This window comes from Pelophylax lessonae (genome assembly GCF_965119305.1).
Source record: "Pelophylax lessonae genome assembly, chromosome: 3".
Lineage (NCBI taxonomy): Eukaryota > Metazoa > Chordata > Amphibia > Anura > Ranidae > Pelophylax > Pelophylax lessonae.
This window is the reverse complement of record NC_138770.1, coordinates 66,527,616-66,550,595: the sequence shown is the minus strand read 5'-3', so window position 1 is coordinate 66,550,595 and position 22,980 is coordinate 66,527,616. Positions and strand designations below refer to the sequence as shown.

Here is a 22,980-nt window from a genome sequence, read left to right as displayed (position 1 = left end):
TCAAAGCAAAAACCTAAAGAATTAAATGCATCAGAAGAGATGGGTAGGAGCCTAAATGCAGACTGAATATCTGATTTAGCTAACAATACTCCTTGACCAAATTTTCTAATCAAATGAATAGCCTCATCAAAAGTGGCATACGAAACTGTAGCCAATTCAGGGTCAATTTCATCATTTAAGGAATCACCTTTGGGAAAGTATAAATGATGGATCAAGCGATAGGAGTTTGGCTCCTTTTTTGGCACCAATCCCAACGGTGAAACCCTAAAATCCTTAAAAGGTGGAGAAAGAAAAGGACCTGCAATCCTTCCGGCTGAAATCTCTTTTATCAACTTCTCCCGAACCACCTCTTTATTTTTTTTTTTTATATAAATATCAAGTAAATGTTTAATTACTATAGGCCAGTTGAAATTGCAACTCAGGTTTCAAATGACAATGTCAAACCCTATTGCATGTAGTATACGTGTCATATATTTACAAAATATAAGGAAAAGGGTATTGGATCATACATTAAAACAGCAGATTTATTATTTTTATTTTTTTACTTCTTAATACCACCCTTTTTTACTTCCCAGTTTTGCCAAATATTCACCAAGATGTCATCTATTTTAAGATAATGATTCGAGCTGTACGGCATACATCCACTAGGCATGGTTCCAAAATACCAATGACACTGGTGAGGGCTTCTTAAATTATACTCTAAGGTGGTGGTTGACTTTGTGCCTTCGTAGTTCTAAATCAACTATGTGCATCAACGGGCTTCAAGTCTCAGATCTCATTTTGCTCATCCAGTTCATTCATATCATTAGTAAAACTGTCATATTCAGCCGAACGTGTGGTAATCCCCAAGTACTGCCGCAGAAACTCACTAAATCTTTTCTGGTTGTTCCATTTTCTGGCTGATTTTCGAACACCTATGAAGCCACCATAGCGCTTCTGAAGGTCTTTCGACGGGCACATGATTTTCCTATAGCTGTATTTTCCCTTGACAAACCCCCCAAAGCGTTTAGACATGGCATTTGATGGATTTTGCAAGTTTCCGAATTCGTCGGGTCCAGTGGTCATCCCAAGTGCAGTTTCTCCATCGTCGATGCTAGTGTCTTCTTCTTGCTCGCGAATCAAATTTCTAATTTTGGACATTCTCTTTTCATCCTTGATCTTACTCAAGTCGATCACTTTGGTGAGATCGTTCAGGCGCTTGAAATTGGTAGGGAACTGGCTGTCTTCAAAAGGTTTGAAGTCTTCCTCAAAACTGTCCATGCTGAGTTGTATCGAGGACTTTATGAGGACTGTTTTGCATACGCCCCACATGGAACTGGAGTAGATTTTTCCTTCACACTCCACGATGCAGAGCTTCAATCTGCTCTTCTGTCAGGTTATCAGGCTTTTCAATCAAACGGCATGCTTCTCCGATTTTCTCTTCAGTGTCTTTTATTTTCCTTGCAATCATAGTCACGAATTTAGGGAAGTCAATTATTCCCTCGCCATCTGCATCTACATCATTGATCATGTCCTGCAGCTCTGCCTCTGTTGGGTTCTCTCCAATCAACCTCATCACTGTGCCCAGCTCCTTTGTCAAGGATGGTGATGGCATACTTGCAGCAAATTGTGAGAAGGCCTCTTTGAATTCTTCAATCTGCTCTTCTGTCAGGTTAAATTTAGGTGGATGCAGCATCTGTCCCCTGGCGCCTCCAACACTGAGAACTGATTGAACCCTGCAGATCGCTTGGTTCTCCCATCTCACTGCTCTGCCCCCTCCTTGCTCCCTGAAGCGCTGGGAAGGGCGGGAGCCACCACCTCTTTATGTATCACAACTGATTTTAAGTTACTTACCGCTGTACAGCCAGTACCTAAAAAACGAGGAATTTTGAAACCATTAGCAAAACCATCCAACAATAATTTAGCTTTCTCCCTGTTTGGATACAGGAGTAACCACTGGTGCATTTTTTCCAGTTTCACTGGAGTGGATGCTTTTGGGATTATCCTTAGATTGAGTGAAAGATCTTTTAAAACACTTCACAACCGGATGACTGCCGAAACAAAAAGAACATTCATGCCTGTAACGGCATGATGTTGACCATTTGCATGAAGATTCATTGAAGGCATAGCATACGCCTTTTTCATAAACTGAGACTACTGCTGACAGGCGCTGTTCCTGGTTGTTTTGTGAAGACTGGCTTCTGCGGAGAAATGAGGTTCAGCCATAAACCAACATCTTTCATCCCCCATTTAAGGCTGGGATAAACAGCCATCTTTTGGCGGAATGACTCATCATATGAGAACCAACCGAAGCCCCCAAAATTTCTGTAGGCCTCTAGGATGTTCTCCAGGTGTTGAAATAAACCACTATATTTATCTGGCTGTTTCTCTCCCAGTACTGCTGAAAATATACAAAAGGCTTGTAGCCAGTTATAAAATGATTTAGGAGGAAATTTGCGTCTGTCATCAGAATCATCTCTCTTTTCAGATTTTGAATTAGGTAGTAAAGGGAATAAGTCTATAAATTCACCTCTCCATATCTTTTCTTTAGTTACATTGGACAAGTGAAATCCCAAAGGAGAGATTTCACGCGGTAAAGCTTCCTTGTAACATGTAGCAGGCATACTATGAACTGATCCTTCCTTTGCAAGAGTGGGATCAACAGTATCAGCAACATTGAATATAGAATTGCTAGCCACTGGATCTGACCAAACTCTTGCCACCGGAGGTACCTGAGGAACATTTACAGCTTACCTCTCATTAATATTCGAAATAGCTGACAACAGTTATGACAGCAACTGCTGTGATAACTCACCGGCTTGAGAGGGCTGAACAGCAGCAGGCATGGGCAAGTGATGCTCCCCAGAGGCCTCCAATCCGGAGAGGGTGGTGGGCGGTGCCTCCTGCAGCACAGGGGGAACTCCAACATCCCCCTGCGACGGCCTGAGTCCCGATACTGACCGAGCCTCACTGAAGGGCCGCCCACGGCCAGCACTCACCCGGGGGGATGCACTCTGCCCAGCCGCGCCGCATCCTTGCGCTCTCTCCCTCCTGCCGCTGCTCCGAGCCGGGGAAGGTGACGCCCTTCTTCTCTTCTTCTGGGGTCTTCTGCCTCCGCCTGCCGACCCGTCCTAGCGGCACCCTCCGCCTCCGGGCTCCGGAAGGACTCCTCGGGCTCCGCTGCTGGCCGGGCGGGCGGGATGCTCCGCTGTATCTTCCTGCTTGATTGAAGCCGACTCCTTGGCAGACTTGATGGAAGACTTCGTACCCCTTCAGACTAGCCGCTTGCTTGAAGCCGAATCCTCCTCAGACTTGAAGGGTCCCTTGACGCCGCTTCCGCTATCTGGCCTTGTCTTGACCCCGCCGGTGTCCAGGCTTCCTCCGGTCTTCCTTCTTGCTCCGGCGCCTGGTCCAACTCTTCTTCCCTTGCCGGAGCTCCGACCGCTTCTTCTCCGGAGTCTTCGCCCAATAGGCCGAGGCATCTTCTCAGCCAGTCTTCTCCGCCGTCTTCCGCTGCCTTCTCCAGGACTCTTCGGACCAGCGTCTTCATGGCTTTTCCGGCGAACGAGCTCAGTATTATAGCTCTGTATTATAGCCCGATGAGCTCGCTGCGCCGTACTCGACCAACTGTGCCCGGAGCCCTCATGCAGCCGCTTATATAGGCCTGTTTGACCACGTGACCGAAAGTTCTAGAAGGTCACGTGTCAGCCTATGGCGCAAAGTCACGTTTCTCCCGCCCGAGAGCCCCGTGCGCGCCGCGCTCGGCTTAAAGACACATTCAAAGTTTTTTCTTGAAAACTTTATTAAATGAACATTTCGGCAACCACAATCCCATGTAGTGGGCACGTTCTGCGCCCCGCTTGCCATTACCTTGCCAATGAAACGCAATACTTCTCTTATTGCCTCTTCAGTGTCTTTCGTTTGCCTTACCATATTTAATAATTTAGGGAAGTCAATTGTTCCCTTGCCTGCAAAGAGACAAGACCTGTATAAGCCGTAGTTCAAATGTTTACCAGAATAGCATAAATTGAGAGACAGTGCAAGTCAATGACATCAATTTTGTGAAAGCCACACTCACAACTGGATTACATCCTGTAGATCTTAGTTAGATTGCCCCCTCTGTTGCCAAGTCCTCATTCGATTTTGCCTTTGTACAGGACTTACCATCTGCATCTTCATTGATCATGTCCTGCAGCTCTGCCTCTGTTGGGTTCTGTCCAATCAACCTCATCACTGTGCCCAGCTCCTTTGTCAAGGATGCTGATGGCACTATTATTACAAATTGTGAGAAGGCTTCTTTGAATGGGATAGTAGACAGGACTTAAATTGTATTACTTTAACTTATCTACAAAATGGTGACACTGCACACCAAGCTTGATTTTAAAAGGCCGCGGCCGTTTAATACTTGTTTAAATAATTTAAAACATCAATAAACATAAAATTAACCCGACCACTACGATCCAGGTTAAACCAATATGTATAACAACCAAGAATTATCCACAACACATGAATATCTTGTAATAAATCAATTACATCACCATATCGTCCCCCTTCGCACTACGCAAAGTTGACCCTACAAGTAAAAACTGGCCGCGACAAACAAAAGGGGAGGGGGGGGGGAACAGAAACAGCTGGTATGTTGAAGTGAAGTCTGTCTTGAGGTGAGTGAAATCCTCTCATCCTGAGCCCCCTTAAATATCCCACAGGCAGGCTCTGTAGGCGGGAAAAAGCAGGGAAAACTGGTTATCAGACACAATTACTGGAGCAAGAGGGTGATAAATGTTAGCAGTCTCACCTTGCCCCTGGAGGGGCGGACGATCCGGAGCCTGACGATCCCGCTCTGGCTGCTGCGGCTGCGGCCAGCCCGCCGACAGTGCGTGAGGCCGACCTGCCTCTCTCCGCTCTCCTGGGTGAAGGACGTGGGGGCTGCCTCGGTTCGGTCCTGGCGACGCTGGACGGGGAGAAACGGCGGCGCGGAGCCCGCCTCCTCTTCGCCAGAATGGCATCTGACCCGGAAGGTCTAGGCGTACCACGCCTGCGCACTTCAGACGAACGGTCCTCTTCGTCCGGTTCCGGTGACGACGATGCCCTACGACCTCTTGCCCTGACGACATCCGCTCCGAAGCTTGATCCGGCGGCGGGCTCCATCACAGGGGAAGGACGAACAGTGGCTCCCGGTGGCACAGCTTGACCCGAAGAGGACGGCATGGCCAGGCACTTCTGTATCCAATCTTCTGCTCCCTCCTCACCGGCCCGCTCGATAAGACGACGGAGAAGACTCATCCCGGGAAGGCTCCTAGACTGGAACAGAAACAGCTGGTATCTTGAAGTGAAGTCTGTCTTGTGGTGAGTGAAATCCTCTCATCCTGAGCCCCCTTAAATATCCCACAGGCAGGCTCTGGAGGCGGGAAAAAGCAGGGAAAACTGGTTATCAGCCTAATCTCCCTAGCTACAGGGAATTCTCACTCAGATTGGGGCTTATTCTGACCTAATGTAGACCTGTTTATCTATTCTGACCTAGCAACAGCTTTCCTCACACTAAAAGCCTGCTAAGATGGATTCCTTAATGCTAAGCTGGCCTGTCACTATCCCATCTAGAAAAAGGGGCTTATTCAAACCCCTTTTTCATTACATGGGATAGTAGACAGGATGAAAATTCTATTACTTTAACTTATCTACAAAATGATGACACTGCACACCAAGCTGGATTTTAAATGGCTGCGGCCGTTTAATACTTGTTTAAATAATTTAAAACATCAATAAACATAAAATTAACCCGACCACTACGATCCAGGTTAAACCAATATATATAACAACCAAGAATTATCCAACAGACAGGAGGCTCAAGCCCTCCTGTCACCACCCCACAAGCGGCCTTTTCGGCACAAGTGCCCAGATTGGCGTTGAAAATATCAAGCCCAATATCTTACAGGTGACTACCATCACACCTATATAAACTGGCAATTCCACCCTCTAGTTCGCAATGCCTAAAGGATAGAATGCCAGCACTACCCAACAATTTAGCTAATGCCTTGTTAATCCGCTTCCGAACTTTTTCAAGCGGTTTCAGATGCGGGTGTTTGAACCATATTAATCTGGGGATGACCTCAGAGAAGACCAACTTTATCCCTGGATAAGCGGACCTAAGAAAAAAAATGTCATCCCTAATTTTAAATATGAGGTCAAGGGTCCTGAACTTAACAATGTCGTTCCCCCCCAGATGAACTATCATAACATCAGAGGGGGGAAGAACCTGTAATAACCTACAAATCTCAGGTAAAAATTCCGTCCAATACATGCCCCGCTTGCTAAACCATTGTACTTGAAAAACCTGTGGATCCAGACCAATATTCTCGGAATAACTCCTTCTCCTAGCTCTCGCTCGGGCCCAATGTATGAAAGAATGGCCAACGATCCAGACATTGACGAGAGGCATTGACGTCCTGGAATATTAATAACAAGTGTTAGGGCGAACTTAAGTAAGATAGGCATCTGACTTCCATCTACCTATGTTTTTTAAAACCTGAGCAGTGACCCCCAACCTAGCAGCCTCCATGGCTGCTCCAATTCTAAATGAGTGTGATGACAGCTGAGAATGCTCCAGGTGTAAAAACTTTAAACATTTGCGGAAGACAGCATTAAACTGAAACTTAGTTAAAGCTTTGCCAGACTGGTGAACAAAAAGAGATCCATCACCAAGCCACCTGATTAATAAAAATGTCTTTAATAATAAAATGGGGCATATCCCAGAATCCGTGTATTGGTGCAAATGAACCCACTTACCAATACCCAGCTGATCAGTCTTGGAGAAGCGCAGCAGAATACTGACAGAAGTATCATGAATTTTAACATCAGACAGTACCAAACCGTAATTGCCATACCTGCCATCATAATTGAGCTCGGAGATCCTCAGCGCCGCGAAAAACATAACATGGCCGACTCGTAAGGTGAAAAACATACATGTCCAGCGGCATGACATAACATTTCAAGAAGGTGAGGGGTAATTGCCTCCCTGCGATCAGGACGCCAATTCACTTTGCGATAGCCTTTTAGAGCCTGTCGCACTGAAAAAAAGGAAGAACATGGGGGATGATTCTGTAATTTGGCGAAAAAGGAAACCCCCGCTAATAACTTATTAATGTGGGACCAGGAATACTGTTTGTGGAACAAAAAATTTAAAAATGATAAAACCAGCCGCTTAGAAAAACGGAATTTTTGTAAAATCTTACCTGTAAAATTCCTTTCTCTGAGTCCTCCGACAGTCGCCGCCTCTTCATATTCGTCACATATGGGTATTAGACTTTGCTCCGAAGGAGTAGCTAGGCAACAGAATATGTTAACAATAAAGCTTTAACATATCCCACCCTCAAGGGGTGGTCCCCTCAGTCAATACCCTCCTACTTCCTGCAACCATATCTCAGTTTTAGTGGAATAGCAGTAGAGTATACATTCAAACCCCAAAAGAGGGGCGGGGGCGGCGACTGTCGGAGGACTCAGAGAAAGGAATTTTACAGGTAAGATTTTACAAAAATTCCGTTTTCTCTTACGTCCTCCGACAGTCGCCGCCTCTTCATATTCGTCACATATGGGGACGTCCCAAAGCAGTGCAAACATGAGGGGTGGGAAACGCATCCGCGCCGAAAGGCAACGCAGTCTCCACATCAAAGAAAGGAACCTTACCAAAGGAAGGAAACCAGCTGGGCAACAGCAAAAATAAGTGCTCAACAGGAGCAACAACCCAGGAAAAGACAAAAAACCAGGGGATACAAAACTTATCCCAACAGCCAGGAGTCCCCAACAAGGGACCCTAGGGAACAGCCGCACTAAGAACCTTGCGGCCAAAGGAAGCATCCGCCGATGCCTGAACATCTACTTTGTAGAATTTTGTGAAAGTGTGTACGGTCGACCAAGTCGCCGCCTTACACACCTGGGCTACAGAAGCCCCATGACGACAGGCCCAAGACGTACTCAGAGATCTAGTAGAGTGCGCCTTCACAGGCACAGGGGGAACCTTCCCCTGCAAGGCATAGGCCTGTTCAATGGTCTGCCTGATCCATTTGGCAATGGTAGAGGCGGAAGCCGCCATGCCCTTCCGAGGACCCTCTGGAAGAACAAACAAGGAGTCCGTCTTTCGAAAAGACTCAGTCGATTTAAGGTAAACCCTAATCGCCCGAACAACATCCAGAGAATGCAATCTCACCTCCTTTGGATGTTTAGGCTTCGTGCACAACGAAGGCAAAACAATATCCTCGTTAAGATGGAATTCCGAAACTCGTTTCGGCAGAAAAGAAGGATTAGGTCGCAAGACCACCTTATCCAAATGAACAACCAGGTACGGAGACTTGCAGGACAAAGCCGCCAGTTCCGACACTCTGCGAGCCGAAGTGATCGCCACCAAAAAGGCGACCTTTTTGGACAACATAGACAACGAGATCTCCCTGATCTGTTCAAAAGGAGCACGTTGTAACACAGACAGGACTAGATTCAAGTCCCAAGGGGGCAAGGGATCCCTCCTAGGAGGAACCAGATGCCGCACACCCTGAATAAAAGTGCCAACCAAGGAGTTGGAAGCCACGGGACGTTGAAACAGAACGGCCAGCGCAGACACCTGACCCTTTATCGTAGCCAGCGCCAAACGCTGATCGACACCCGTCTGAAGGAAAGACAGCACACGGGAAACCGAGTACGTGCGGGGTGAAAACCCCCTGGACTCACACCAGGCAAAATAGGCCTTCCAAGTACGGTAATAAACCTTTCCCGAGGAAGACTTCCTCGCGTTGATCAAGGTATGAACAACCTCTGGAGAGAGACCCTTCTCCTTCAGGACCTCGGTCTCAACAGCCAGGCCGTCAAAGCCAGCGACTGTAAAGCAGGATGGTAAATCGGTCCTTGAGACAGTAGATCGTCCCGAAGAGGCAGACGCCAGGGGGCGTCGACCGCCAGATTCACGAGGTCTGCGTACCAGGACCGGCGAGGCCAGTCCGGTGCCACAAGAATCACCGTGCTGCGTTCCGAGTGTAACCTGCGAAGGAACCGGGACAGCAACTGAATCGGTGGAAACGCGTACATCAGCCTGTACTGATGCCACGGGGCCACTAACGCGTCCGACGCGTCTGCCCGAGGGTCGCGCGTCCTTGCCACGAACCTCTTCACCTTGTAGTTGAGGCGAGACGCGAACAGGTCCACATCTGGAAGACCCCACTTCGCGCACAACATCTGGAAGACAGCCGGGTGGAGAGACCATTCCCCCTGATCCAGGGTCTGGCGACTCAGATAGTCCGCCTGCCAGTTCTCCACTCCCGGAATGTGAACCGCCGTTATCGCCGGGACATGAGTCTCGGCCCAAGACAGAATGTCGGCCACTTCTCGAGCCGCTCGGGCACTCCTGGTGCCCCCTTGGTGGTTGATGTAGGCCACCGCCGTGGCATTGTCCGTCTGCACCCGAACCGGGCAGCCCTGCAGCCGGTCCGTCCAGCGATGAAGACAGAGCCTTATCGCACGCAATTCCAGAATGTTGATCGGGAGGGAAGACTCCCCCTCCGACCAGGTCCCCTGGGCGGACAGAACGCCCAGAACACCACCCCAGCCCGACAGGCTGGCATCCGTGGTGATTATCGTCCACGAGATCGGACGAAACGACTTGCCCCCGGACACCAACGGGGACTGGAGCCACCACAGAAGGTTTTCCCTGGTGCGATGACTCAACGAGATCTGAAGATCCAGAGATTGAGGTCGCCCGTCCCACTTGGACAAGATCTCCGCCTGGAGACCCCGCGTGTGAAACTGCGCGAAAGGAATCGCCTCGAAAGCCGAGACCATCAATCCCAGACATCTCATACACGTCCGCAGAGACGAGTTCGGAACGTCCCTGAGGGACCTGACTTCCTCCTGAAGAGTCCTGAGTTTGTCTTCCGGCAGGAAGACCCTCGCCTGCACCGAGTCCAGTATCATTCCCAGATAGGGAAGACGAACCGACGGACTCAGTGTCGACTTTGGAACATTTATCGTCCAACCGAACTCCTGCAGAGCTTGCATCGTGACAGACAGGTCCTTCTCCAGACCCTGACTGGTCGCAGACCGAATCAGAATGTCGTCCAGATACCCCAGGACAGAAATGCCCTGGGCTCTCAATAATGCCAGAACCGGTGCAAGCACCTTGGTGAAGACCCGCGGAGCCGAGGCGAGCCCAAAGGGCAACGCCACGAACTGGTAGTGATCCTCCGCAATGGCAAATCGAAGGTATCTCTGATGACCTTCGAATATGGGGATGTGAAGATACGCATCCTTCAAATCGATGGAGGCCATGAATTCCCCCGGAACCAGGGCAGCCACCACCGAGCGCAGGGATTCCATGCGGAACTTGCGAACCCTCACAGAGCGGTTCAGAGCTTTCAAGTCCAGAATTGGACGAACCTTGCCCTCCTTTCTGGGCACAGTGAACAGATTGGAATAAAACCCCCGAAATCTGTCCCGATGAGGCACCGGAACCACCACTCCCTGAGCCCTCAGGTCCCGCACCGCCAGGTGCAGATCCCGCAGGCGCTCCGGAGACAGTTGTAGATTTGAGGGAAAAAATCTGCTCTCTGGCCGAGAGAGAAACTCGATCTTGTAACCAGATCGAACGATTTCCAGAACCCATCTGTCCCGCACACGGGCCAACCAGGGCTGAAGAAAACCGAGCAAGCGTCCCCCCACCCCAAAACTGGGTGAGGGCGCCCCTTCAGGCCGAACTGTTATGGGCCGCAGGTCCGGATTGGCCGGACTTCTGTTTTCCAGACCAGGGTTTCTTCTGAGAGCCCTGGCCCTTGAACGGTTTGCCCTTGCAGTGCGGCCGAAAGGCACGAAAGGACCCCTGAGGGGGCCGAAAATTAGCATGCTTCTTCCCAGAAGCCCCCTTAGCCTTGGGGAAATGGGGCAAGAGAGTGCTCTTACCCCCGGTAATCCCCTTAATCAACACATCCAGGGACTCCCCAAAAAGGCGAGACCCATCATAAGGCAGATTGGCTAAGGTTTTACGTGAAGATTGGTCCACCGACCAACATTTCAACCAAACCAGGCGGCGAGACAACACCGCCACGCTGTGCACACGCGCGGCCAACGGAATCAGGTCCAGGTCCGCATCACACAGATACATGACACCCTAGTGGATCTGATCCACCATATCCAGGGTCGCCGCTGAGGCCGAATCGGCCACCAGGACGCGCCTAAGCATCTGCGTCCAACTTGCGATCGCCTGGGCCGCCATGAGAGAAGCAAACAGAGCCTTAAGCATAGAACCCGTAACAGAATAAGTATGACGGGCAAGAGACTCCAGTCTCCTATCCGTGGCATCACGGAAAATAGGGGATCCCTCCGCAGGGATCGCAGTGGCTTTGTTCAAAACCGCAATAGCATGATCCACTGGCGGAGGCACACACCACCGTTCATCAGTGGCAGGCGAGAAAGGATAACGCAGCTTGAATTTACTTGGTACCGCAAAAGGCTTGCGCAAATCGCGCCATTGGTCCTTAACAGCGCGCTGAAAATCAGCATTGCAGGGAAAAACCTGCGGCGTCCTGCGTTTTCTCTGCGTCCCATAAGCCGCCAAGGCAGCTGGGGGACACACCTCGTCCTGCAAACGTAGCGTCTGCTTAATGGAAGCAATCAACTCATCCATGATTGCAAGCTCTTCAGGCGAGCCAGGGGGAGAATTATCAACCCCCTCAACTTCAGCCTCTACCTCAGACCCCACTAGATCAAGAGAGGAGCGGGACCCCGATAGGGGGTCCCCGCCAGAACAGCCCCATCACCTTCACCCTCAGAATCAGAGGACAGAGCAACTCTGGGCCGTTTAGTAGATTGAGCAGCCACCAGCATTTGCACCTGTGCAGCAAGGCCAGCCACAATAGTGGCCAAATCCCCCCCTGGGGGGGAAACAGCGGTCCCCTGGCTTTCCACCAATACTGTGGGAAACTTGCCCTCCTGAGAATCCATTGCCCCTGTATGCCAGACAACCAAGGGTTAACTGCCCCCTTACAGCAAGCGCGGCAAGCGCAGCCCACCGCACCACACTCAGGCACAATGAGACCCCCACAGGGAATATACAGACTGAATACAGGCAATGGAACACAGGAATAGAAGGATAAAACCTGAGGAGACTCCGCTGCTGCTGCTGCCTCGATCGGTGCTTCCAGGAGAGAGGAAGTGATGCTGCCAGGGCGCTCTATGTAAGCCTATGGAGGCTACAAGAAAATGGCCGCCGTGCATGTAAACCATGCGGCCGGAGCGGGCGCCGGTAAAATGGCGCCGTTTGGCGCCGAAATCGCCGCTCCACAGTGCATAAAATCACACACAAAATTATCCCAAAATATGGATACATGTTAGATCGCCGCAGCGATCGCTGTATATGCCCCAACATGCCATTAAAAACATGCCCCACAGCACACAGCTCCTCACACTGCCCAGCCTGACATACTCAGTGTCATACAGCTCCCCCCCCCCCTTGCAGCCCACAGCATGCAGCCGAGATATAGGGAGACAAGCAGTGTGATTAAAGGCAGGTTACACAGTCCCAGACTGAGACCCCCCCCAGACAGACAGGTCCCCACATAGATACACTTACCTCACATGGCGTGGGGAACCCGCACAGGCGAACAAGCCGCTGCACATGAGGCAGGGAGAGTCGCAAATCAAGACGCACACAATGGCGGTTCAGAAACCGCACAGCGTCCGGTGAGGTAGCCACCTCACCAATCATCCCTGCACCGAACAGGGATGGGTCGTTCACCGTGCCAGGAGCGTTACCTGGCTGAACGCTCGATGGCAGACTGGGAAGCCACTGACCCACGACCTGCGACCAGGGGGATCAGCCCGAGACCCAGTCCGCATGATCCTCTTCGTCCGAAGAACTAACTAATGCTGACAAAAATAACAGCTAAGTAAAGGTAGAGAGAAAACTCAAACAAAAATCAAAAAGAAGAAAGAGTCTGGGACAAAAAGTCCCAGCACAGAGAGAGCCAGCCACTCCTGACAAGCTAGACATTAAAACTGAGATATGGTTGCAGGAAGTAGGAGGGTATTGACTGAGGGGACCACCCCTTGAGGGTGGGATATGTTAAAGCTTTATTGTTAACATATTCTGTTGCCTAGCTACTCCTTCGGAGCAAAGTCTAATACCCATATGTGACGAATATGAAGAGGCGGCGACTGTCGGAGGACGTAAGAGAAAACAATTTTGTGGCTCCCCAATAGAAGACAGGTGAGACATCCAAAGATCCCAGGCCGATTGGTATCCGGCCAGCGTGGCCGGAGCAAGGGAAACAGCAATGTTGTGAGAGACCAAATTTACACTATGCCCCACAGCCGAGCCGGATAATGACAACTTGTCCGATCCGCGTCTGGAAACAGCAGAAAAAATCGCTCCATCTGCAGACGAGACAAAGAGTATGCCAAATTGTTGTCCTTACCAGGTACAAAGGTAGCTTTAATCCAAACGTTTAAACTTAAACATTTGGACACAAGGTACCGCAATAATTTAATGACAGGTGGGGATCTGGAAGAAAGGCAATTAATTGCAAACATCACCCCTTTATTGTCGGTGCGAACCAAAATATGTCTATTCTGAAAATAGGAACCCCAAACCTCAAGGGCGACCACAATTGGGAAAAGCTCCAACAATACACTGTTGCGAGTGTAACCCAGCTGTTTCCATCTTTCAGGCCAGGAATCAGCGCACCAGTGAGTACGCCATATGGCGGCGAAACCCACCGAGCCCGCTAAAAAGACAGAAATCCTGATCAGTGACAAATTCCTCTTGCCATATTGCTCTCCCATTGAAATAAATTAAAAACTGAACCCACACCAGCATGTCCTCCTTGATTTCAGAGGACAGGCGGACGTGGGCAGAAGGCGACTTCAAACCAGAAATAGCAGCATAGAATTTCCGCGCAAATAACTTACCTAATGGGATGATCCGAGAAGCAAAAGCTAATAGACCCAATAGTGACTGCATTTCTTTTAAAGTCGCCTTCTTTCTGCGAATCATCATTAGCAAGCAGCGCTCCAACCTGTCAACTTTTTCTTGGGGCAATTTAAATTCCATTAAAACAGAGTCAATGGTGATACCCAAAAATTGAACGCTAGTAGATGGCCATTCTGTGTTTTCATGCGCCAAAGGAATCCCAAACTGTTCACAGATACTAAAAAATGTCTCGAGTAAATGCAAACAATCAGCGGATGCCGTTCGACCCATGAACAAAAAATCGTCCAGGTAGTGTACAAGACAAGATGAACCAGACTTGCAAGACACTACCCACTCCAAAAAAGTAGAGAAACACTCAAAATAAAAACAGGACAGGGAACAACCCATGGGGAGACATTTATCAAAGAAATGATGATTTAAAAAGAAAAAAACCCAGGGAATTGAAAGAATCGGGGTGAACCGGCAGCAAGCGAAACGCAGACTTGATGTCCGTTTTCGTCAGCAGCGCGCCCTTACCCAATTTCCTTAAAATCACCAAAGCGTCTTCAAACGAAGAATACTGGACCGAAGCTGCATCCTCGCTGATCTCATCATTTAAAGACTCCCCAAAAGGGAACGATAAATGATGGATAAGGCGATATGTATTAGGTTCTTTCTTTTGTACTATGCCAAGAGGGGATATCCTGAAATTGGGAAAAGGGGGAGAAACAAAAGGACCCGCAAACCTTTCAGCCTGTAACTCTTTGTTTATTTTGTCAACAACTATATCCTCAAGATGATAAACAGACTTAAGATTGTTCACTAATTTACAACCCGTGCCACTAAATTTGGGTAAATAAAAACCATTGGTGAAACCCTCAGTTACCAGGGTGGCCTTCGCCCTGCTGGGGTACTGCTGAAGCCACGGTAGCATTGCGTGCACCTTCACTGGCGTTATAGCCTTTTTGAAGACTCCCTGGTTGTTGAGCACTTTGCATTCTTTTGAAACACTTTGCCACTGGGTGGGACCCTGCGCAAAATGCACATTCATGCTTGTATTTGCATGTCCCAGGCCACTTGCACTGTGAATCATTGAAACTAAAACACACTCTCTTCCGAAAGGAAGGGGCAGAAGGCTGTGGCTGTGATCCAGAGAACGCTTGCCTGCCAAAAACGGATCTTTGTGGCAGAAAAAGATCCAGCCAAAGGCTGACATCCTTAACTCCCCACTTTAAATTGTGCTGGACTGCCAACTTCTGGCGGAATGCTACATCATATGAGAACCAAGCTGTTCCGCGAAAGTTTTTGTACGCCTCCAGAACAATATCCAAATGCTGGAATAATCCGATACTTTTGGAAGGATGTTTCTCACACATCACCGCAGCATAAATGAAAAAAGCCTGTAACCAGTCATTAAAATTTTTTGTAACCGGGCGTCTCCTCTCATCCTCGTCCCTTTTATCACCCTTGGATACAAAATCTCTCGCAGAAGGAAGCAAAGAGAGCATGTCCACAAAGTTACCATTCCAAATTTTTTCCTTTAGGGAATCCGACAGATGGAATCCCAAAGGTGATAACTCACATGTCAATGCCTCCCTAAGACACACCTCGGGGAGATTCTGCGTTTTGGCCAAGGCAACAGAAGCAGGAGGAGCAGGAGGAAAACTGATACTGGGAACAGGAGTAGAAACTGGCATTTGAGTGTTAATTTCTAATAGGCCACTAGATGGCGCCCATACGTCAAGGGGAGATGCATTGTGTACAGCAGCAACAGCATTAGTAGACACAGGCACAGTAGTATTAGAAACAGGAACATTTGAATGCAATATAGACTTGAATTCAGAAAGGAAACCCTGAAAAAGATTAGTAAAAGCAGTGGTGGCTGACTGGGCTGAAGCTTCAACACCCCTGTCATCAGTTCCTGCTGTGCCCGCATTGCGGGCTTCTGGGGGGACTGCACCTGGGGACAAAAGTACGGTAGCAGAAGGGTAAGAAAAGTAAGCAGCCTCACCTTGCCCCTGAAGGGCCGGACGATCCGGAGCCTGACGATCCCGATCTGCGGTTGCCGGGGCTGTGGCCAGCCCGCCGAGGGTGCGTGAGGCCGACCTGCCTCTCCCTGCTCTCCTGGGGGAAGGACGTGGGGACTGCCTCGGCTCGTTCCTGGCGACGCTGGACGGTGAGAAACGGCGGCGCGGAGCCCGCCTCCTCTTCGCCGGAATGGCATCTGACCCGGAAGGTCTCGGCGTACCACGCCTGCGCACTGCGGACGATCCTTCGTCTTACTCCGGTTCCGGTGACGACGATGCCCTCCGACTTCTTGCGCTGACGACATCCGCTCCTCGACTTGATCAGGCGGCCGGCTCCATCGCAGGGGAAGAACGAAAAGCGGCTCCCGGTGGCACAGCTTGACCCGAAGAGGACGGCATGTCCAGGCACTTCCTTATCCACTCTTCCGCTCCCTCTTCACCGGCCCTTTCGATAAGACGGCGCAGAAGACTCATACCGGGACGGCTCCTAAACTGGAACAGAAACAGCTGATATCTTGAGGTGAAGTCTGTCTTGAGGTGAGTGAAATCCTCTCATCCTGAGCCCCCTTAAATATCCCACAGGCAGGCTCTGAAGGCGGGAGAAAGCAGGGAAAACCGGTTAACAGCCTAATCTCCCTAGCTACAGGAAAGTCTCACTCAGATTGGGGCTTATTCTGACCTAACGCAGACTTGTATATCTAATCTGACCTAGCAACAGCTTCCCTCACACTAAAGCCCGCTAAAATGGATTCCTAAGTGCTAAGCTGGCCTGTCACTATCCCATCTAGAAAAAGGGGCTTATTCAAACCCCTTTTTCTTTACATTCTAGCCATACCCCTTGTTGCATTTGGGGGGCAAAAGCAGCCTTTTCAGCAGGCATTTGCTCACAATTCCTCACCTAGGTGAGGATGACCCAACCCTTAGTATGTGCATCCTTCAAGGAAGCATCAGAGCCATCTCCAGAGCTCACATGTGAGAGCTGGCCGTGAGTCACCAGGAAGTGACTGCTGGCTGGGCTCCCAAATGCAAGATGTGAGCAATGGAATAAGCTAGCTGTAAAACTAAAGTGTTAGGAAAGTTTAGAAACCTACCTTCAATCAGCTCTTCTGTCAGGTTATCAGCCTGAAAAACAAAGACAAAAGTGTTAGAGGTGTTGTAAGAATATTTAATAATAATATCTCGCGCTCGTACTTCATTATGTCAGAATATTTATACTGCTCTGAATATAGCAGTGTTTATTTATGGTTAATAAGCAAAGATCTATGAGAAAGGAGAGTCTTCACCTATTGCCACAAATCAATATGTTGTGAATTATTTTTAATTGATTAATTTCTTTTTAAAAGCATATACCAATCTTAGTGAGTACAGTCTACAGTATGGAATATATATAAAAATATTTATTCTCAAGACATGTAATCACAATATATGATCAAACAAGAAGTGACACAAAAAGATAACTCTTACATAAAATACTAACTTCAAACAATTAATGCAATGTGATGTTTAGCTCAATAATGAAAGTGAAACTGAAACAAAGTGAAACCCAAAACAAAAGAAAGATTACCATTTCTTCCCAGGTATAGCATAAGCCATAGGTAACTGTTCTATATAAACAGACCACAATTGTCTGTGAATCACACGGCCAAAAGTCATTCCACTGCTGATGAAGTGAGAATAAGCCATGCAAAACGGAAGACTAAATTCGCAATAATGCGCTGAATGTGATATTAATAAAAATGTATAAAAACAAAAATCAGCTTTTTAGAGAAAAATCTACTATGGTTTATACGGCTGGGATTGTAATCTCATTACCCTTAAGTATGCAATATAAAACATATAAGGAAAGAAATAAACTATTTTTACATAGTTACATAGTAGGTGAGGTTGAATAAAGACAATAGTCCATCCAGTTCAACCTGTGTAGGTGTGTGTGACTGTAATCATCTAACATAGCCCTTAATCTCCTGATCCTTGAGATGTAAGTCTAAGAGTCTTTTGAAAGTCACCATACTACCCGCAGAAACCACCTCTTGTGGTAGACAATTCCACAATCTTGTAGCCCAGTAAAGAACCCTCCTCGTTGCCTGAGGTTAAAACGCTTCTCCTCTAATCGCATTGTATGTCCTCGAGTCCTCATGCAATTCCTTCGAATGAACATTTTATTGAATAATATCAAATAACATAGCAAGATTATATTTACCACACTTAAGATGGCCGCTAGCTTCAAATGATCGTTACCAGAGTCCTAAGATGGGTGCCTTTCTTAAGATGGAGGCTTCCCTTCAAGTTTCAGATGAATGATGGACAAGATGGAGTATATACCCCAAGTCTGATCGCCCCCCATATAAACCAGAGAAATAATATCTTTGAAACTGCTGTTAAAACTAGAAACGGAAGATTGTTTTATTTCATTGTTCATTTTTTGACTTACTATATGACAAATAACCGTTGATGTTTTCTTTTACTATATGATTAACCTCTGTCATTATTTTGAGCCTCCCGCTCGCCTGAGCAAATCGCACCCGGCACGGTAAGCCCCTGGACAACCAGGGGCTAAGATGGAACATTGGGACATGCCATCTCCCTCCACAAGATCCCCCCCCCCCCTCCTGGAGATCTTGGTTCCTCCTCTCCGTGTCGGCGGCCAATACGTAAAGACGGACCACGGGATGCGCGCGCACCCTCGGGCGCATGCGCAGTAACCCGGATCGCGCCTAATGCGTAATAAGCTGAGTACGTGCGGGACCTACGGCGCCTGCGCGACAGGCTTTATAAGGCCGGGGAACCAGCGTCTCTCTACCACTCCTTCACACTGAAGGGACTGGAGAGACTGAACGGCAGCACGAGGAAACAACCACTAAAACAGTAAGTTCTCAAAGGATGGCTCATCATCCTTGTAAATACCACAAGTCACCTAATAATAAACTGCACCTACTAGCTCACAGGACTCCATTTATTTTATTAACAGGAAGTATACCAAAATAAGACTGAACAATATATAACAACTAATGATTGTGCGGGAGGACAAAGGTTTCCTTTACTTTATATCTACCATATAAGAATAAGTGTACATAACCAGCGCCCATACCAGTATGTATATATGTATATACAGGCATGTATGTGGGCACACATATATGCATGCATGTATGTATGTATGCATGTGTGTAGATTATATAAATAATTCTGACTAAGGATCTGGAAAATATTTTTCAGCAAAAACCAAAATACCCTACCTCAAAGGATAAAGAAAAACCGTCCACAAACAATACTTAAAGGGATCATCCACCACAGGAAAAGGGTACTACCTCCTACACCCAATTAACCCTAAAGAACCAAAACTGAAAGACATCTATACAGTAAGTCATTAGATACTTACCTTCAAAACTTATACAAACCCACCTAATAATATATAACGCAGATATGTATATATCCCTCAGACTGCACCATATTGGTTCCTGCTGCGAATCCGTTCAGGCAAAGGGAGGCTCACAGAAACAGACAGAGAAAGTATGTATATACTAAATAAAAAATACTAAAGAAAAATCCTATACTTTAAGAAAAAAGATCTAATAATACTTATCACTATCTTCACAGAATTGGTGATAATCCTTGAAAAAAGCTACCCAGTAGCCGAAACGCGTTGGACCTACAGTTGGATCTCTGTGAAACAATTTTTTCCAAGCAAAGAGCCTGGAAAAAACAGAGAACAACGTCCAAAAATAAAAGTCACCTTTTCCACCTATGTCACGGATACTCTCCAAACTTTTCACCTCTTTCTAAACACAACTTGGGTCTATAACCCAAACACTCATGCACTGGATATATATGTACCAATTGTATTTAAGATTGTACCAATAAATCTTGACTACCTTTTTACTAATTGTGTATAAACTTACTTGCCTGTAAAAGTCCCACCCCTACCCTTTGACTTGAGGCATCAAAAAATCCCCCGTCTGGATAAGTCTATGGATGAACGTAGTAGTGTGTGTGATGTAAGTGTAAGGTGTGTTGTCAGTAGTGTAATGTGTAATGTGTCCTCTCTCATCTGGGTTGGTCTTTTATATGGTAAGAACAAATGGCTATAAAAATTACCATAAGTTAAACCCAGAGGGATGAAACATTATTCCCATTGGTTGGGATATTCTATACCTAAACTGGTGAGGTCAGAGACACACCTCTTTTGATAATTAACCCAATGTATGTATAATAAAATTAAAGGATGATTTCTCTATATGCAAGAGTAATCATATAACACATATAAACTTTGTCCATACTCCCAGTACATACATAAATGTCCATCTGTATCTCCATCATTCACTTTGGCAAGTAATGCCATTTCAATAATAATTATTTTTAATACAATATAATATTTCTATATGGGAATATCTGAAATATCCCAAAACTGCATTTGGTATTTCGTCTATAGAGGGCAGTATCGTACCGTTTATTAAATTCAGCGTATTTAGACTAATTATAAGATATTCTTATCTGATGATCTTTGACCTCTGGCTAGTGAAAAGCCATTACTTATTTGACCATGCCATAGGCTGTCAGACATAGCGTCTAGAATTGGAAGATCTATTACTTAGTCTATTCTAAAGCAACGCTTATATAAACACTCCTACCACATACCTTAAAATGAAGTAATTAGTATTCACTCTAGTCTTAAGTCTAAGTAAGATTACTACTGTAAGAATATAAACCCAAAATATAATATAACATTCCTAAATATATATGTATATGCCTTACATAATATAATGACATAATTATGGCTAATATCTTCTCACACATAATAATGTATCTTTAAAAACTTATATATAGCTCATTTTAAATGTCTGCGAGAGTATACTGGGGTATTGTCCATTGTTATATACAGTTAAGATTACGGGCCAGACTAGCCATTATCTGAAGAGACGACTATGTAAATCTTATTTACGATCTTAAAAAAAATACAAAGGCCTCTGTTGAAACTCTATTCTGTCTTGTAAGCTTGTAAGAGACATTTTGTTTAACAAGTACATATATGAACTTTCTTTCACCTTCAAAACAAAATGGAAGCCACACCATTCAGAATCTTATATGCATAATATGAAATATACATGGCTTTTTAAAATTATTTTTATTTTACCTATTATTTAATCCCCAATAATCCCGACAGTGTCTAAGCAGTATACTGTAAATTCAGAGGGGGAAGTGACAAGCAAAAAAAAAAAAAGTCACCTGCAAAGTGACAGTCCAGTGGTAAAGTCAGCCTGACTAGATTCCACGAGTCTAATCCTACAACCAGCTATTTCCTATAACTAAACGTATTGTACATAGGTTAAAAGTTCAAAACCACCATTTTAAGTACTTCACTGCCAGAGGAAGATTCAAATTTAAAAAAAAAAAAAAAAAAAAAAAAGGCTTTTTTTAAGATACATACTTTAGGTGGATGCAGCATCTGTCCCCTGGCACCTCCAACACTGAGAACTGATTGAACCCTGCAGATCGCTTGGTTCTCCCATCTCACATCCTGGACCGGCTGTAACACTAGCAGGCTTCAGCCCACTGTCTACTAAAAATGGGTCACAGGAATGGAGAATGAACTACACTCCTGTGATCTACAGCCAAAAGGTCTTTGGCTTTACTCCTTGTTAACCATCTAGTAAGCAAAACAAGATGCCAAACCCTGTTAACCACTTAAGCCCCGGAAGATTTTACCCCCTTCCTGACCAGGGCCTATTTTGCAATTGGGCACTGCGTGAATTTAACGGACAATTGCGCGGTCGTGCGACGCTGTACCTAAACGAATTTGACGTCCTTTTTTTCCCCACAAACAGAGCTTTCTTTTGGTGGTATTTGATCACCTCTGCAATTTTTTGATCATGCGCTATAAACAAAAAAAGAGCGCCAATTTTGCAAAAACAATATTTTTCAAATTTTTTTATATGAAATTCCCCAAAAAAAAAAAAATGTAAAAATCAAAACTTTTTTTAAAATTTTCGGCCAATTTGTTTTATGCTACATATGTTTGGTAAAAAAAATAAAAAAACACCGCTTCACAGGACCAAAAGAAATGCTTCTACCTGAACACAGTGCAGATTGTCAATATTGCTGATCTGAAGGTTTTCACTGAAGGAAGCCTTAGCTCATGCATGGTTACATTCCCAATTTGCCAAACTTGCAGATCTGTACAAATATGTAGACTAAACTGACCTGCATATTCCACTAAATATTTCCTCCATATTCCACTAAATATTTCCTCAAGTGTGCAAAATAGGCCTAAATTCATTCCCACATCACATACAATGGGAGAAACCCTGTAAACTTCAGAACTGTTTTACTTGATTGCCCAGAATGCAGCCACAGTTCTGTAAACCAGTCTTTGCTGAAGGAGACTCAACCTTACTGTGAGAAAATAGTGGCAATTTTGTGGCTCTACCAGTGTTTCACAACTCCTATAAAGCTAGGTTCACACGAATGGTAAAACCACATGCGATTTGCACAGAAATCACACTGCATTTCTGTGCGGATCACATGCAACGACTGTGTGGTGCGATTTCAGACACATTTTTGTATGGCTTAAATTGCATACCCCAAAATGGTGCAGGACCTTTCTCTTTTTTTTTTTCACAAAAAAGTGCTTTATTGAGGTAATAAACATTTTAACAATTAAACATAATAATTCAGCAATGACTGTAATGTATCACAAGTAGTGTCACACACTTCATCAACAAAAAGGTATAGGGAGAGGTTACTATCTCCAGAGTGGTAGTGCAGATACCCTTTTCGGGTATGCAGTGTCAGAGATTAGCTCGTCACTATCAGAGTGTGGAGAAATGCCATAATTGGGGAATTCTTTCATGTGGTTGATTTCAAGGTATCATATTCCCAAGAGACAGAAAAGAGTGTCCAGTTAGCCCAAAGTTTACGGAAGGGCTCGTGGCGTTCCATTTTCAAAGCTATGGATTTTTCCATCTCGTAAATTTGGTCTATTTTCAAGATCCAGTCTCGAATTTGAGGAATTTCAAGGGAGTTCCATTTCAATGGGATTAG

General features: G+C 46.3%; 2 protein-coding genes across 2 annotated transcripts in view; both read right to left on the bottom strand.

The window, feature by feature from the left end:
- The window catches only part of LOC309550328 (uncharacterized protein), a gene marked incomplete at its 5' end in the record, with an annotated part of 302,387 nt that overhangs the window by 268,186 nt on the left and 11,221 nt on the right, over positions 1 to 22,980 (bottom strand). The gene's annotated exons all lie outside the window — the stretch shown is intronic.
- On the bottom strand, positions 376 to 1,675 carry LOC309550078 (uncharacterized protein; the record flags this gene model as incomplete). Its single annotated transcript, XM_082250541.1, has 2 exons — positions 376 to 1,368; positions 1,457 to 1,675. 2 exons carry the CDS (start codon positions 1,673 to 1,675, stop codon positions 769 to 771), a joined length of 819 nt encoding a protein of 272 aa, XP_082106667.1. The 3' UTR covers positions 376 to 768.